Source organism: Bubalus kerabau, chromosome 1, assembly GCF_029407905.1.
Source record: "Bubalus kerabau isolate K-KA32 ecotype Philippines breed swamp buffalo chromosome 1, PCC_UOA_SB_1v2, whole genome shotgun sequence".
Classification (NCBI taxonomy): Eukaryota; Metazoa; Chordata; class Mammalia; order Artiodactyla; family Bovidae; genus Bubalus; species Bubalus kerabau.
The window spans coordinates 211867885-211882611 of record NC_073624.1 but is presented as its reverse complement, the minus strand read 5'-3'; the positions used below and the strand labels follow the sequence as shown (position 1 = coordinate 211882611).

Below are 14727 nucleotides of genomic sequence, written 5' to 3'. Positions count from 1 at the left end.
TGGGCAGTAAAGTTGGGAGGGTGGGCGGTGGTGGCTGGAGTATGGAGATGTCTTGGGGGTACTGCCCGTGCACGCTGCCCCCAGTCCCTCCTGTGGTGTTGGGCTCAGATCCAGGCCTGTGTGAGCTCCTGGGAAGTGCACTCAGGTCTGCTCCCATGGGCTGTCCCCAGGGGGTGAGACCCAGGATGGTAGTGGGATCTTTAAAAGGGGGTTCTCAGTCTCCCTTGCTGCCCGTGCCACTTTCCTTCACCAGTCACCACCTGTCTGGAGGAGCCAGGGTTGGTGGCTTTCCAGTGCTTCCAGGTCTGCACTGTGTGCTTCTTGGTGGGGGGTGGGGGTCCTGGAGGGGTGCCATGGGAGTATGTGACCTGCCCTGCTTTCTGTCAGACTCTGAGGAGCAGGTGGAGACAGTTCTCTGGGCCTGTGTTGATCCTGTGGAGCTCTCGCTCAGGCTGCTGGGCCAGTCGTTGCTCATGGATTCATCTGGGTTCTGAGGCAGCAGTGGAGCGCCTGGTTGGTCCGTCAGGCCTCCTAAAGCTCCAGGCTGGGGATCAGCAGAAGCAGACTGAGCGTACAGCAGGAGAGGGAGGAGGCCTGCATGAGGGGCGATGTCACTGGGACCTGAGCTCCTGGATGTGGACTTGGGGCTGAACTGGAGGTCACCCAGTTCCTGACTGGATGGTCGTGCTGAGTCCTGGGAGCAACAGTGCTGCAGTGCTAAGTCACTTTAGTCGTGTCCTACTCTGCGACTTTTCCAGGCAAGAATACAGGAGTGGGTTGCCGTTTCCTTCTCCAGGGGATCTTCCTGACCCAGGGATCGAACCCGGGTCTCTTATGTCTAAGCCCCAAGGGAAGTGCAGAGAGGGGCAGGGATGGAGGTGCACTGGGTGGGGGGCGCCTGCTTTATGCCAGCCTCTCCGCTCACCCCCAGGCACCTCTTACTGCATCGTCATAACACTTGAGCCAACCCCTAGTCCCTCAGGTGCAGCAAAGCAGCCCTGACTGCCAGGCAAGAGGGGAGGTGAGGTCTTTAGGGGCTCAGTTACATCAGTGCCTCCCAGCTTGGGCTCTGTCCTCAGGGTCGGCCTCGTTGGCCCAAGGCGGATTTCCCAGCTAGCCCTAATTTCAGCCCTGACCCGAATCCGTGCTGCTCTCACCACGTTGTGATCCCATCCCTGCCCACGTCAGCAGGGAAGGGAGGGCAGCCCTCTGTCCAGCCACCTGGCCTCCTGCTCCTTCCCACTCTTGGGCCCAGCCCCATAGCCCCACCCCCAGGCTGCCCCTTCCAGCACACAGTAGGTGCTCATTTCATCCATGCCAGTACCGTGCTGCACCTCCCTACCCTTGACTGAAAGTGTCAAGACCACGGGAGAGGGGTGGCCAGTCACCCGATCGCAGCCAGGCTGATGTGGAAAGTGACCAATAAAGATGCCGGAAATCGTCCGTGTGACGTGTGACTCAGGCACCTACATAGGTATTTTGTCAGGTAGTTCCGCCGCTTGAATGAGTGAACTGACGAATGAATGAATGAATGACGGACGGACGGGGCCGTCCCTCCCTGTGTGAGTGCAGCCGGAGGAGCCAATGGGCAGAGGCAGAGACTTACTGGGGCAGGAGCGCGTCAGCCGGAGTCCAGGACTTTGAGAGCTCCCCCACCTCCCAACCTGAACCAGGTCCTGGCGACAGCCCCTCCTCCGCCCAGACCTAGGGAAGCCCTGCGGGCGAGTAATCTGATTCCTCAGGACGCCTGGGAGGAAGTCAGGGGTGAGGGAGGGAGCTGCGTTTTGAGGATGTGCCTTCCCCAGCTCCTGGGTGTGCGGTTGAAAGCGGGGGTTGCTGGGACGTGCCTCCCACTGTCTGCCACACTGCAGACGGAAAATCCAGGTCTAGTTTCCATGCAGAACCTGCTCATGTCCTGGGGGTGGGCCGAGTTATTCTGTGTGTGTGTAGGGGCTGGGTGGTGGTGGTGCTGGAGTCTGCTGAACTGCTTAAGGAAAGTCGTTCCCGGGTTCGGGGGACTCGGCCCAGAGGCACCATGTCAACCCCACCGTCTGTCCAGGGATGGAGGAGCCACAGATGAACTGGGCACTGTCACCCCCACCCCCCACCCCCGACCCCAACACCTTGTCTCTCTGTCGACCCCCGCTCCCTCAGGAAGGGGGCACTGAGTCCACCTCTCAGCTGCTTGACCTTGGAGGATGCTCCTCTCTGGACCTGGCTCCCTTCATCTCTAAAAAAAAGGGTCCAGAACATCTGTTTTCAGATTGTTGGCGGGGGTGGGGCTAGGGCCAGGCCGCTTGGGTTCAAACCCCAGCCCTGCCTATTCTCCCTGTGTGACTTTGAGAGAGTGGCAGAACCTCGCGTGTCCTCTCTTGTCCAGGGCTCTCCCGGAGGTGGTGACATTCCCCAACGCCTCTCATATGGTTGCGGCCCAAAGAATCCAGTGCGGGTGTGTCGAACCCCTGCACGTCCCAGCTCAGTCCTTGGGACCTGGAGGGGACGTAGGGCACGACCCTAAGTTTACCCTTTGCAGTGTGTGAGCAAGTCCTCTGGGCACGACTTGCTCCCTGTAAACGGGGGTGGGAAGTGTGCCACATGGGAGCAGGGCTGGCACAAACCGGGTGGGCGTTGAGGAAATGACTTTCAAATGCCGGGGATGTATAGGGGCCACCAGGATTTTAAGCACCAAGAGGAAAGAAAAAAACCCTGCCGTTAAGCCACGACGCCCCATCGGTTTGTAGACACTTCCTGGTTCAGAAGTATTCAGACGCGCACACAGGGGCTCGAGTGCCCCAAAGAGGAAACCGAGGCGCGCCGAGGGGCCCGCAGGGACGGTCCTGGGGTACCCGAGCTCCGTCCTCCACGCCCCGTCCTGCCGGCCTGTCCGGCTGCCCCTCACACATTCCTTCGTTTGTTCGTTCTTTCTCCCGACCAGACTCAGACGATCCAATGTGTGGGTGCCCAGGGCGTGCGGCCGGACGCGAACGCTGCGGGGTGACCCCGGACTGGCAATCCCCCGGCCTCAGCCTCCCGTTGGGGGCGGGGGGCGTGCTGGGCGCCGACGACTCTGCCAGCTCCTAGACCCGCAACCCTCCTCCAGTCGCGGGCCGGTACCGACCCGGTTGCCCACGCCCCGCCCCCCCCGCCCCCCCCTCCGCGGGCCGCGGGCGGGGCGGGGGCAAAGTCCGCCCCCTCCCCAGGCGGCCCCGCCCCGTCCGCCCCTCCCGGGCCCTGCCCCCCTCATTTCCCCCACCTCCCCACCCCCTGGCTGGGCCGGGCTTCGAGGCCATGTGACCCTGCGGCCCAGCCGGGACGCGACGGGACGCGGTGGGACGGGCGCCGGGGGTCGCGGGCGCGGCCCGGGCGGGGGCGGCATGGAGCGGAGGTGGGTCTTCGTACTGCTCGACGTGCTGTGCGTGCTGGTCGGTAAGAGCCTCAGGGGCCTGGGGGCGTGGGTGGACCCCTTCCCGGCGGCCCCGTCCCCGATCCCCCCGAACTTTTGTAGGACCGGGGGCCTCCACCCCTCGGAGGCCTCTGGAGGTGGGCGGAGCCTTGGGTCACCTCCTCGCCCCCTCCACCGGCCCGGACGTCTGCTCGCGCCCTCCGGGGCCTTGGTTTCCCCCGCGGGCCTCCGGTCGGAGGGGTCGGTGCCCCTTGCCCCTCCGCAGCAGCAGGAAGTCGCCTCCGGGGCCGCTCGCCACCCCCACCCCCTCCACCGCCTGCCTCGCCTGGCCAGGCCCGGCTGGTGATTCACGCGGGCGGCGGCCGGGTGGGGCTGGCAGGGCGGGGGGCACGGCCGCGGGGCGCCCCTGTAGGCCCTCCGCCGCGCGCCAGGCTCGGGTCGGCTGGTTTTGGGAGGGCGGAGCCCCGGCCGGGGGTGCCCGGGCGGTGGTGGGATTCGAACACTCGCCCTCGGGTCTCGGGCCTGGGAGAGCTGGGAGAGAGTCCGGGAGAGAAACCGGGCCCCCGGCTGTTGTCGAACTGGGGGCCTCGGGGTGGCGCGAATCAAACCTGTCGGGCGGGTTTGCGGGCCAGGTTGGGGGAAGGGGCAGCCCCAGCCCCCTCTCCCCCACCCCCCCAGGGGCTCGGAAACAAAGGCTGAGTGTTTGCTCCGGGGCTGTGCGGACAATGGCCCCGGAATTCTACCCCAGCGCAGGGAGGGGCCCCTCCAGCCTCAACTGCCCTCCCCCCAGTCTGGTTCCTGCGCCTCCGCTGGGACGGGAGGGGTCTGCCCTGGCTGCAGGCCGAGGTAGTGCATGCCCCCAAATCCCAGAAGTGACCCCTTTTGGGAAGGGCCAGGTGGCAGCTGGAGTCCTGGGAGAGGGGGTTGTGTGTGTCTGTCCACCTTGGGCATCCTTTCCTGAGCACGTCTTTAATCGTTTTTGTGGCACTTACTGTATACTAGACACTATGACGCCTGTGATAATTAAACCTTTTCCTCCAGTCAGCCTGTGAGAGGGTGCTGCTGTGTCCCCCAGTTTCCACCCAGGGATGTTTGGGTTCCCTCTGGAGGTCACACAGCCGGGGGTGACTGAGCAGAGATTAGGTTGGGTGGGGTTGCTGGTGTGTCAGGGACTGGGGCCCAGGCCGACCCAGCTCCCAGTCTAGAAGCTTCAGTGCAGCAGCAGTTCAGTTTTAGATGGTGACAAGGGCCCCAAGGGAAACACGGGGGTCAACGCAAGGTCAGGAAGGCTCTAGCGTGTCTGCCGTGGGGACACCTGAGCCAGAGTGGCTCAGGCAGAGGGAGGCAGCGGACTCCTGAATCCCAGGAGAGCCTGCCCCAGTTCTGACCCTGGAGATTAGGATATCCAGGGGAAAGGGCTGGGCCTGGGGGACGGGAGTTGGAGGTTGACTCACTGCCCCCCTGCCATGGGAGACCCTGCTCTGCTCAGGCCCTGTGAGTGGGGCTCGACTTGGTTTCTCAGCCTCTTCTAGCCCCCTTCCCCACCCCTGCAGGGCTCTGCTCTTCAGCCTCTCTGTCTCTAGCCTGCTCCCTCTGCTCACCCCACCTCGCTCCCCCCAGCACTCGGCTCTCCAGACTCTCCAGCCTTTGTACTGGCCGCCCCTCTGGGGGTGCTCTTCCCCAGATGTCCTCTGAATTTTGAAGCCACCTTCCCCATGTGTCCTGCCCAATACTCCACTGACAGCCACGGTCACCTCCCAGTCTTGCCATGCGTGTTATTTTTATTCCCAGCCCCTCAGCTCCATGAGCCAGACCTCTGTGTTCTTCATCAAGCCTTTCCCAGCACCAGCACCATCATGGGTGGTCCCCAGGGCCCTGAACTTGACCTTTGGAAGGGGGTGTGGCCCTGCCCTCCCCTTGCTCTGGTCACACCTGTTTTCACATGTCACCTGCCTTGCCAGGGCCAAAGGGCACCCTGCTTGGGTTTGTCTCTGTGCTCCCACCCTGGGGGGGTGGGGAGCCCTGTGCCCCAGGCCGCCCTTGGCTCCTGGGGCCTCTGGACTCCGGGGCTGCGGCTGTGCCAGGCAGGGTCTGGTCATGACTTGTGACTCCTGAATGTACCTTTGGACTGAGCTCCCTGGCCTGGGCCGGGGCTGTCCGGTCCCTGTGTGGCTGGCTCAGGGACAGCGTGTGGATGCAGATGTCTCATCAGGTGTTCCTGGTCTGTGGCCAACCCTAGAACAACAAGCAGGGCATTCTCATTTTGTGTGTATGTGTGCTAAGTCACTTAAGTAGTGTCCGATTCTTTGCAACCCTATGGATGGTAGCCTGCCAGGCTCCTCTGTCCATGGGATTCTCCAGGCAAGAATACTGGAGTGGGTTGCCATGCCCTCCTCCAAGGGATCTTCCCAACCCAGGGATGGATCCCAAGTCTCTTATATCTCCTGCATTGGCAGGTGAGTTCTTTACCACTAGCACTACCTGGAAAGACACTTATCTCTGCCAGGCCCCACCTGAGAAGGCTCCAGAGACTAGTCCTTGATGATGACAGGCCCCCCAGGTGCTCAATGTGGGGGAGCAGTGTCTGGGGAGTCATTCAGGAATCACAGGGTGATTGCAGATTACACAAAGTGAGGACCCTGGAGAAAGGCTGTGAGAGGGGCCCCAGGAGTGGGCGGTCAGTGGGACAGACGGGAGTCAGTCAGAACTGTTCTGGGCAGCCAGTGCGCTGTGAGCAGAGGCCCGGGTGGCTGCCTGCTGGCTTTGGGTGAAGGGCAGAGTGGAGGAGGCTGGAGGGAAGCAAGGGGTGGGAGAGGGTGGGCCGTGTGCAGAGGGTGGATGCTTGGCCTGGGTAGGACCTGAGTGTTGATCTGATATGAAGGGGAATCACAAGGGGTTTTAACCAGGGTGGCGACCTCTCATTTACCATGAGGAAAGCTCCTCCTGACTGTCGGGTGGGCAGGGAGGTGAGGAGACCCGGAGGGAGGCCGAGGCTGGGTCCAGGTGCCAGACGAAGGCACAGCTGAGTGTGGGGCTCAGCTGGGGAGCAGCTGTGGGGAGCACCTCGTGGCTACCGGCCTCCTCTCCTCCCACGCCCCCAGCCGCTCTGCCCTGCGCCATCCTGACGTTCGTCAACACTCCGTACAAGCGAGGTTTCTACTGTGGAGATGACTCCATCCGATACCCCTACCGTCCAGACACCATCACCCATGGGCTCATGGCCGGGGTCATCATCACAGCCACTGTCATCCTTGTAAGGCAGGAGGGTGTGCGGGGTGGCGGCTGGGGCGTTGGCAGGTCCAGTCCTGCCTGGGGTGGCGTTTGTGCGGAAGAGAGCCCTCTTGGGTCCCCAGTTCCCCGGTGACCTCAGAGAGGCTGGGAACCCTGAAGACCCCGGCTGCTGCCTGCAGGTGTCGGCCGGGGAAGCCTACCTGGTGTACACGGACCGCCTCTACTCCCGCTCTGATTTCAACAACTACCTGGCCGCCCTCTACAAGGTGGTAGGGACGTTCCTGTTTGGGGCGGCAGTGAGCCAGTCCCTGACAGACCTGGCCAAGTACATGACCGGCCGCCTGCGGCCCAACTTCCTGGCTGTGTGTGACCCTGACTGGAGCCGCGTCAACTGCTCGGCGTACGTGCAGGTGGAGGTGTGCAGGGGGAGCCCTGCTAACGTCACGGAGTCCAGGTGGGCAGTGCTTGGACCACAGATGCCCCACCCGGGGAGGAGGGTAGAGGTTGCAGAAGGGCCCTCAGGAGCTGTGTATTGCGGGGTGAGCTGCCAGGTTGAGAAGGTGGGGAGAACGGGCAGGAGCAAGGCCTGGAGGTACCTGTACCTGCATCATACCAGCAGGGAGCTTAGCTGGGGCTGGGGTATCTGGCCCTGGGGCAGAGCAGGAGGTGTCAGGAGGGGTGACCCACCTCCCCGAAATGTCCGGCCCCCACCCTCACGTTCTGCTCTGTCCTCTCACCGTCTCTACTGGTGAAATTTTCATTTGATTGATGTCCCATTTTCCTTCTTTAAAAATTTAATAAAATTCCCCAAACATAAAATCCACCAATTTAACCATCTTAATATGCACAATTTGTTGGTTTCTAGTGCATTCCCAGGTGTGCATCCGTCTTCCTCTAATATTCTAGAATATTTTCATCACACACACACAAAGCCCACACCCATGAGCTGTCACCCCCACCCCAGCCCCTGACAACCAGGAACCCACTCTGTGTCTGTGGCTCGGCTTGTTTTGAACATTTCCTATCCGTGGAATCACACCCTCTGTCCTTTCAGGTCTGGATTCTGCAGTGTTTCCAAGTTAAGGTGCTTGCATCTTTGTTGTTATATCTCTGAATGGATTGATCCTTTTCTCACAGTGAATGTCCTTTGTCTTGTTATTTGTTTTCTATATATTGTATCTTTAAAAGAAAATTTCTCCATTACTGCTTTTTTCCCCATTACTGCTTTTTCTGTTCATAGGTGCTTACTGTGCAAAACGTTTGCAGCCATGTATCTCCACCCCCTTATGAGGTTATTGTCACAGATTTTATCTTTATACATCATGTTCTCATCAACATAGATTTATAATAACTGTTTTATATGGTTAAAAAAAAATTAAGCTATATTTGCCATGCTAAGTCACCTCAGTTTTGTCTGACTCTTTGCGACCCAATGGGCTGGTAGCCCACCAGGCTCCTCTGTCTATGGGCTTCTCCAGGCAAGAATACTGGAGTGGGTTGCCATTTCCTCCAGGTGGTGGTTTAGTTGCTCAATCCTGTCTGACTCTTTGCGACCCCATGGACTGTAGCCCACCAGGCTCCTCTGTCCATGGGATTTCCCAGGCAAGAATACTGGAGTGTGTTCCCATGTCCTTCTCCAAGGGATCTTCCCGACCAAGGGATCGAACCCAGTCTCCTGCATTGCAGGCAGATTCTTTTACCCACTGAGCCACCAAGGAAACCCTGTCCTCCAGGGGATCTACCCAACTCAGGGACTGAACCCGCGTCTCTTACGTCTCCTGCATTGGCAGGTGGGTTCTTTACCACTAGTGCCACCTGGGAAGCCCATAGTTGCCACATTGTATTACTTTCAGATGGATAGCATAATAATGTGATATCTACTGTGGAATCATCCAGTTAGTCTAGTTTTTTTTCTTTAGCTGATTTTTTCTTTTCTAAATCATGTAGGGAAATATAGGATTATACACCAGAATACATTCACACTGCTGTTTATGTTTTGTAATTACTTTTATTGGTGTCTTTTGTGTCTTTTTTGTAGATTTGAGTTACTGACTAGTATCCTTCATTCCTCCATGGAAGACTCCCTTTAGCATTTCTCATAGAGCTTGTAGGCATATCAGCTATGGATTTTATTGGTTCTTGTTTGTTTGGAAATGTCTAAACTTCTTTTTATTTTTACAGGATCATTTTGCCACATGTAGAATTCATGATTCACAGGGTTTTCTCTTTCAGTACTTGAAATCCTTCTGACCTCCATGGTTTCTGATGGGAAATTAGCTGTTCATCTTATTGAGGATTTCTTGTACACAACGAATGCCTTCCCTTGCAGCTCTTGAGATCTTCACCATCTTTTGGTAGCTTGACTGTGTTGTGCTGTGCTGTCTTAGAGTTTATCCTCTTTGGAGTTCATTGAGCCTTTGGGGTGTGTGGATGGATGTTTGTCATCAAATGTGGGAAGTTATTAGGTATTTCCTCTTGAAATATTCTTTCTGCCCCTTTCTCTGTTCTCCTTTTGGGACTTCTGTTGTACATATGTTGGTACATTGGATGGTGTTCCACAAGACTGAAGTTCATTGAACTTTCTCCATTCCTTTCATTTTTTGTTCCTTACACCAAAAGTCTTGATTGACCTGTCTCCATGTTCACACGCTCTTCTGCCTGCACAGTCTGCTTTTGAGCCCCTCTGGTGATTTCATCTTCCACATACTATAGTTTTGAACTCCAGAATTTCTATTTGATTCCTTCTTACAACTTCTGTTTCTTTTTGGTACTCTTCTATTAGGTCAGACATCATTCTCATTTTAGCTCTCTGAACATATTTTAAATGGCAGATTAAAAGTCTTTATCTACCAAACTTAAAAAAAAAAAGCCTTTATCTAGTAAGTCTGATATCTGAGTCTCTTAGCGACTGCTTCTAGTAATAGACTTTTTTTCCCCTGGGCATTTCCCACATTTCTTTGTACATCTATTATAAATATTTATTGTTGTTGAAAACTTGGCTTTTTTTTTGGTTTGTTTTACATAAATATATTTAAACTGTTTATTTATTTACTTATTTTGCTGCACCAGGTCTATCTTAGTTGTAGCATGTGGGATCTAGATCCCTGACCAAGGATGGAACTGGGCTGCCTGCATTGGGAGTCAGGAGGCTTAGCCACTGGATCACCAGGGAAGTCCCTGGGCAGTTTTCTTTAAATTAATTAATTAATTTTAATTGAAGGATAATTATAATATTGTGATGGTTTTTGCCATACATCAACATGAATTGGCTACAGGTATATATGTGTCCCCTTTCCCTGAGCATTTTTAATGTTATAATGCAGCATACATACATATAATGTAGCATACATCTGGAAACCAGATTCTTCTGTTGTTTTTGTTGTTTGTTGTCATTGGTTGGTTGCTAGGTAAGTGTTCTGAACTAATTTTGTAAAGTCTTTGTTCTTTGTCATGAGTGGCCGTGAAGTTGTGCTGTTAGCTGAGTGATAAGCTAGTGAGTAGACAGATATGTCCTTAAATACCTGGATCCACGTAAGAAAAGCTTTCATTTTACAGATGGGCTTTGTGCGCTGTGTGGGGTACGTGAATGTTGAGGTATGTGTGTGTTGAGGTACATCTGCCTTGTTGGGGTCTGTGTACTGGGGTGTGTGTATGTTGGAGTAGGTGTGCTGTGGGGGGTACTTGTGCCATGTTGTTTTATGTGTGCTGAGTTGTGGTAGTGTGTGTCGGAGTAAGTGTGCTGTGTGAGGTATGTGTGTGTTGGGGTACATTGCTGTGTTGGGGTATGTATGCTGTGTGGGGTACGTGTGTGTTGGGGTTTGTGTGCTGTGTTGGGGTACGTGTGCCCTATGGGTATGTGTGTTTTGGGGTATGTGTGCTGTGTGGGTACATGTATATGTTGGGGTACATGTGCCATGTGGGCCATGTCAATTGACACGTCTGCGAGTTGGCCGGAGCGGAGAGAGGAGCACCTTGGCAGGTCTTTGCTGAGGGGCCCAGCCTGGCCCCCAGATTCCCAGCCTCATTCTGCAGAGCAGCTCACCCTGGCCTTTCCTCTCGGCGTCCTGGCTAGCCTTCCTGTCCTCCTGCATTTACTGCCCCAGGCAGTGGTGACTGTTGCGTTTGCTGTCAGTGTTTATGGCCAGTGCTCCAGGGAGGCACCGGTCAGGACCGTACAGTCTCAGGCATTGGGAGGTAGGTCTGCTCCTTTCTCTGGTTCACATGCCACCGCCAGTCTGGCTCTGACCATGGTCAGTTTTCCAGTCACTTTCATGGGGTGGGATCTCTCAATCTGCCATTTTCTTTCTTGTCCATTGATGTCCTTTGTTGCTGTTCAGTTGCTCAGTTGTGTCTGACTCCTCATGACCCCATGGACTGCACCATATCAGGCTTCCCTGTCCTTCACCATCTCCTGGAGCTTGCTCAAACTCATGTCCACTGAGTCGGCGATGTCATCCAGCAGTCTCATTTTCTGTCGTCCCCTTCTCTTCCTGCCTTCAGTCTTTCCCAGAATCAGGGTCTTTTCTAGTGAGTCGGCTCTTTGCATCAGGTGGCCAAAGAATTGCAGCTTCAGCTTCAACATCAGTCCTTCCAGTGAATATTCAGGGTTGATTTCCTTTAGGATTGACTGGTTTGATCTCCTTGCAGTCCACAGGACTCTCAAGAGTCTTCTCTAGCACCACAGTTCAAAAGCATCAATTTTTCGGTGCCCAGCCTTCTTAATGGTCCAACTCACATCCATACTTGACTACTGGAAAAACCATAGCTTTTACTGTGCAGACATTTGTTGGCACAGTGATGTCTCTGCTTTTTAATATGTGTAGGTGTTTTAATATGTGTAGGTTTGTCATAGCTTTTCTTCCAAGGAGCAAGTGTCTTTTAATTTCATGGCTGCAGTCACTGTCCTTAGTGATTCTAGAGCCCAAGAAAATAAAGTCTGTCACTGTTTCCATTTTTCCCCCATCTATTTGTCATGAAGTGATGGGACCAGATGCCATGATCTTTGTATTTTGAGTGTTGAATTTTAAGCCAGCTTTTCCACTCTCCTCTTTCACCTTCATCAAGAGGCTCTTTAGTTCCTCTTCACTTTCTGCCATGAGGGTGGTGTCATCTGCTTATCTGAGGTTATTGATATTTTTCCTGGCAGTCTTGATTCCAGCTTGAGCTTCTTCCAGCCTGTCATTTCCCATGTTGTACTCTGCATATAAGTTAAATAAACAAGGAGACAATATGCAGCCTTGACTTACTCCTTTGATGTCCTATGTTAAAATTTGAAATTCTATAAAAAGAAAATGCAAACCTTATATCAGTGAGCACAGGTGGAAAATAATCTTGAGAAGAAACACAGTGAAAGTGGAGCTGCTGTCTGGACCCAGTTGTGGGTCCTGGGTTCTGCCTTCAGGGCCTGAAGCAGCTTCGTGGTGATGCCTTAAAGCCCATGAGACTTGACCACATGGTCAGAAAATTCGAAAGGGAAGTACTGAGGGCATCCAGCACTCTCCCTGTTTTTACATAAAGTCCTGGACCCTGGGGGGCGAGGCGGGGGCCGGGTGTCTGGAGGCGGAGGACAGAGTAAATCCTCTGGCTGCCCTCTCCACACCACTCCATGACCCCACCACCCTCTGTCTCTCAGGTTGTCCTTCTACTCCGGACACTCCTCCTTTGGCATGTACTGCATGGTATTCTTGGCGGTGAGTCTGCTGTCTGTGACTGGTGTGACTGGTGTGTTGTGGCCAGCCCTTCCCTGGGCCTTGGGAGAGCCAGGGCGGAGGTGGAGGTTCTGGCGTGTTGATAAAAACTGGGGGCCCCGTGTCTGGGGATTCTAGGCTTGTGGCCCCAGGGTTGCCGTCCATGTGGCGGGCAGGGTGGGCCTGGTGGGTGTCCGACTGACTCTGCTCTCGGACCGCAGCTCTACGTGCAGGCCCGGCTCTGCTGGAAGTGGGCACGGCTGCTGCGGCCCACCGTTCAGTTCTTCCTGGTAGCCTTCGCCCTGTACGTGGGCTACACCCGCGTGTCTGACCACAAACACCACTGGAGTGATGTTCTCGTCGGCCTCCTGCAGGGGGCGCTGGTGGCCAGCCTCACTGTGAGCTCCCAGGCCCCGACCCCCTGCCCTGAACAGAGACCCGATTCTGGAACCCCTGCCCTCTCTTGGCTGCCTCTCCAAGACCTTGCCCTGTGCTCCCATCTTCCCTTAAGACCCCAACTCTGCTCTCTCATTGATCCCCTCTAGAGGCCCTTCAACTCCTGGGCTCCCCTGCCCCACTGTGCCCAGCCTGCCTGGCCTGTCTTGTTCCCACCCAAGCAGCTCCTGCCTCCCTCTTCTCTGCCAGGTCCGGTACATCTCCGACTTCTTCAAAGCTCGGCCCCCGCAGCACTGCCCGGAGGAGGAGGACCTGGAACGGAAGCCCAGCCTGTCGCTGACGCTGGCCCTGGGCGAGACTGACTGCAACCACTACGGGTACCCTGTGTCTTCCTCCTGAGGCCGGAGCTGCGTCCAGCTGGGGCTCTGGTGGGGGCAGTGTGTCCATGGTCCCGGCAGGCCCCTCACCTGGCATGGTGGTGAGGGCCCTGCACAGGCCCCAGGCTGGATCCTGGCAGGGGCTCCACTAACTCCACCTTCTGTGCACTGGACCAGGGGTCTGAGGATGCCTGGGGCAGCCCTAGCATTTGGAGGGGAACGCTTCCTCGGAGCCCCCATCTTTTGTTGGCTTAGGGAAGGGACTGAGAGATCCTGATGGATGCTGTTTTTGTAAAATGTAATGTATACGTGGATTTTTAGTAAAATAGGGCATTTGCTTGATGAATGTTATCAGTACCAGTTTCTTGTGGCCGTTCTGAGGACTCTGTTCCTACAGCAGGGGTAGGGGGGTGCTTGCTGGTCAGGGGCTCAGCTGAGCCCAGGTGTGGGCATAGCTGGGTGGGTCAGCCATGCCTGGGTTGCTACTCTGGTCTTATGGGCGTGAGGTAAGTGGAAGGAAAGCTGACTGCCAGACTGGTCCAGTCTGCTGCAGGCCCGCGCTAAGGTTGGGGTCACCCTGCAGAGGGAGGGAGCCCTGAACAAAAGGTACCTACTTTTGTTTGGCCCCCAAGGCCTGAGAGGCTAGGAGAGGCCTGAGTCCTGGTTGGGCGGAGAAGTGTCTCCACAGTAAGGAGGTGTCTGCTGGGGGACCCGGAGCAGGCCAGAGATTTGGATGTGGGTAGGAGAATTGATGCTTTTGAACTGTGGGGTTGAAGACTCTTGAGAGTCCTTTGGACTGCAAGGAGATCCAACCAGTCCATTCTAAAGGAGATCAGTCCTGGGTGTTCTTTGGAAGGACTGATGCTAAAGCTGAAACTCCAATACTTTGGCCATCTCATGCGAAGAGTTGACTCATTGGAAAAGACTTGGATGCTGGGAGGGATTGGGGGCAGGAGGAGAAGGGGATGACAGAGGATGAGATGGCTGGGTGGCATCACCAAGTAGATGGACATGAGTTTGAGTGAACTCCGGGAGTTGGTGATGGACAGGGAGGCCTGGTGTGCTGCAATTCATGGGGTTGCAAAGAGTCGGACACAGTGGAGCGACTCAACTGAACTGAGGAGCATGGCCAGCACCCCAGAGATGACTGTGTGCAGAGCTATGCCCAGGTCCAGTGAGGGGGCAGTACCCCATTCTGCCAGGGTTGTTATGTGGAAGATGACATGTGCTGTTTGGGCCTGGAGCAGGCTCCTTGTCCCGTTTCTGCTCAGGGATATATGCACCCCCTTCCCACCCAGGCCTCAGAGTCACTCCCCTTTAATGACCGGGACCGCTGCTCCCCAATTGTCCCATCTCAGCAGTGCCCACCTGCAGCTGAACCCCTGAAGTTCCCAGTCCCCCAACTCCCTCAGTCAAGCTGACTGCACCCCTCCTGCTACATGGACCCTGTGTACGTAGCCCCTGCGCCCTCTGCCCTGGAATGGGAACCCCTCCCTCACCATCCACATCAGTGAATGTCAGGGAAGCAGCACAGATGTGGCCACAAACACACCTCAAAAAGGGAAAATGGGTTTGAAAGCTCTGTGGGGGAGACTTCATAATTGGGAAAAATTTAGAGAATGGGCAGTAGAGG

General features: G+C 55.8%; 1 protein-coding gene across 2 annotated transcripts; it reads left to right on the top strand.

Moving 5' to 3' along the window:
- Positions 1-3296: 3296 nt before the first annotated feature.
- On the top strand, positions 3297-13436 carry PLPP2 (phospholipid phosphatase 2). 2 transcript variants are annotated; one of them, XM_055552527.1, is made up of 6 exons: positions 3297-3426; positions 6505-6656; positions 6814-7088; positions 12267-12324; positions 12543-12719; positions 12967-13436. In XM_055552527.1, the coding sequence occupies exons 1-6, from the start codon at positions 3375-3377 to the stop codon at positions 13114-13116; spliced, it is 864 nt and encodes a 287-aa protein (XP_055408502.1). In that variant the 5' UTR covers positions 3297-3374; the 3' UTR covers positions 13117-13436. The 2 variants fall into 2 exon arrangements, with proteins under 2 accessions (XP_055408502.1, XP_055408511.1); XM_055552536.1 differs by having other exon boundaries at positions 3312-3385.
- The last annotated feature ends 1291 nt before the right edge of the window (positions 13437-14727 follow it).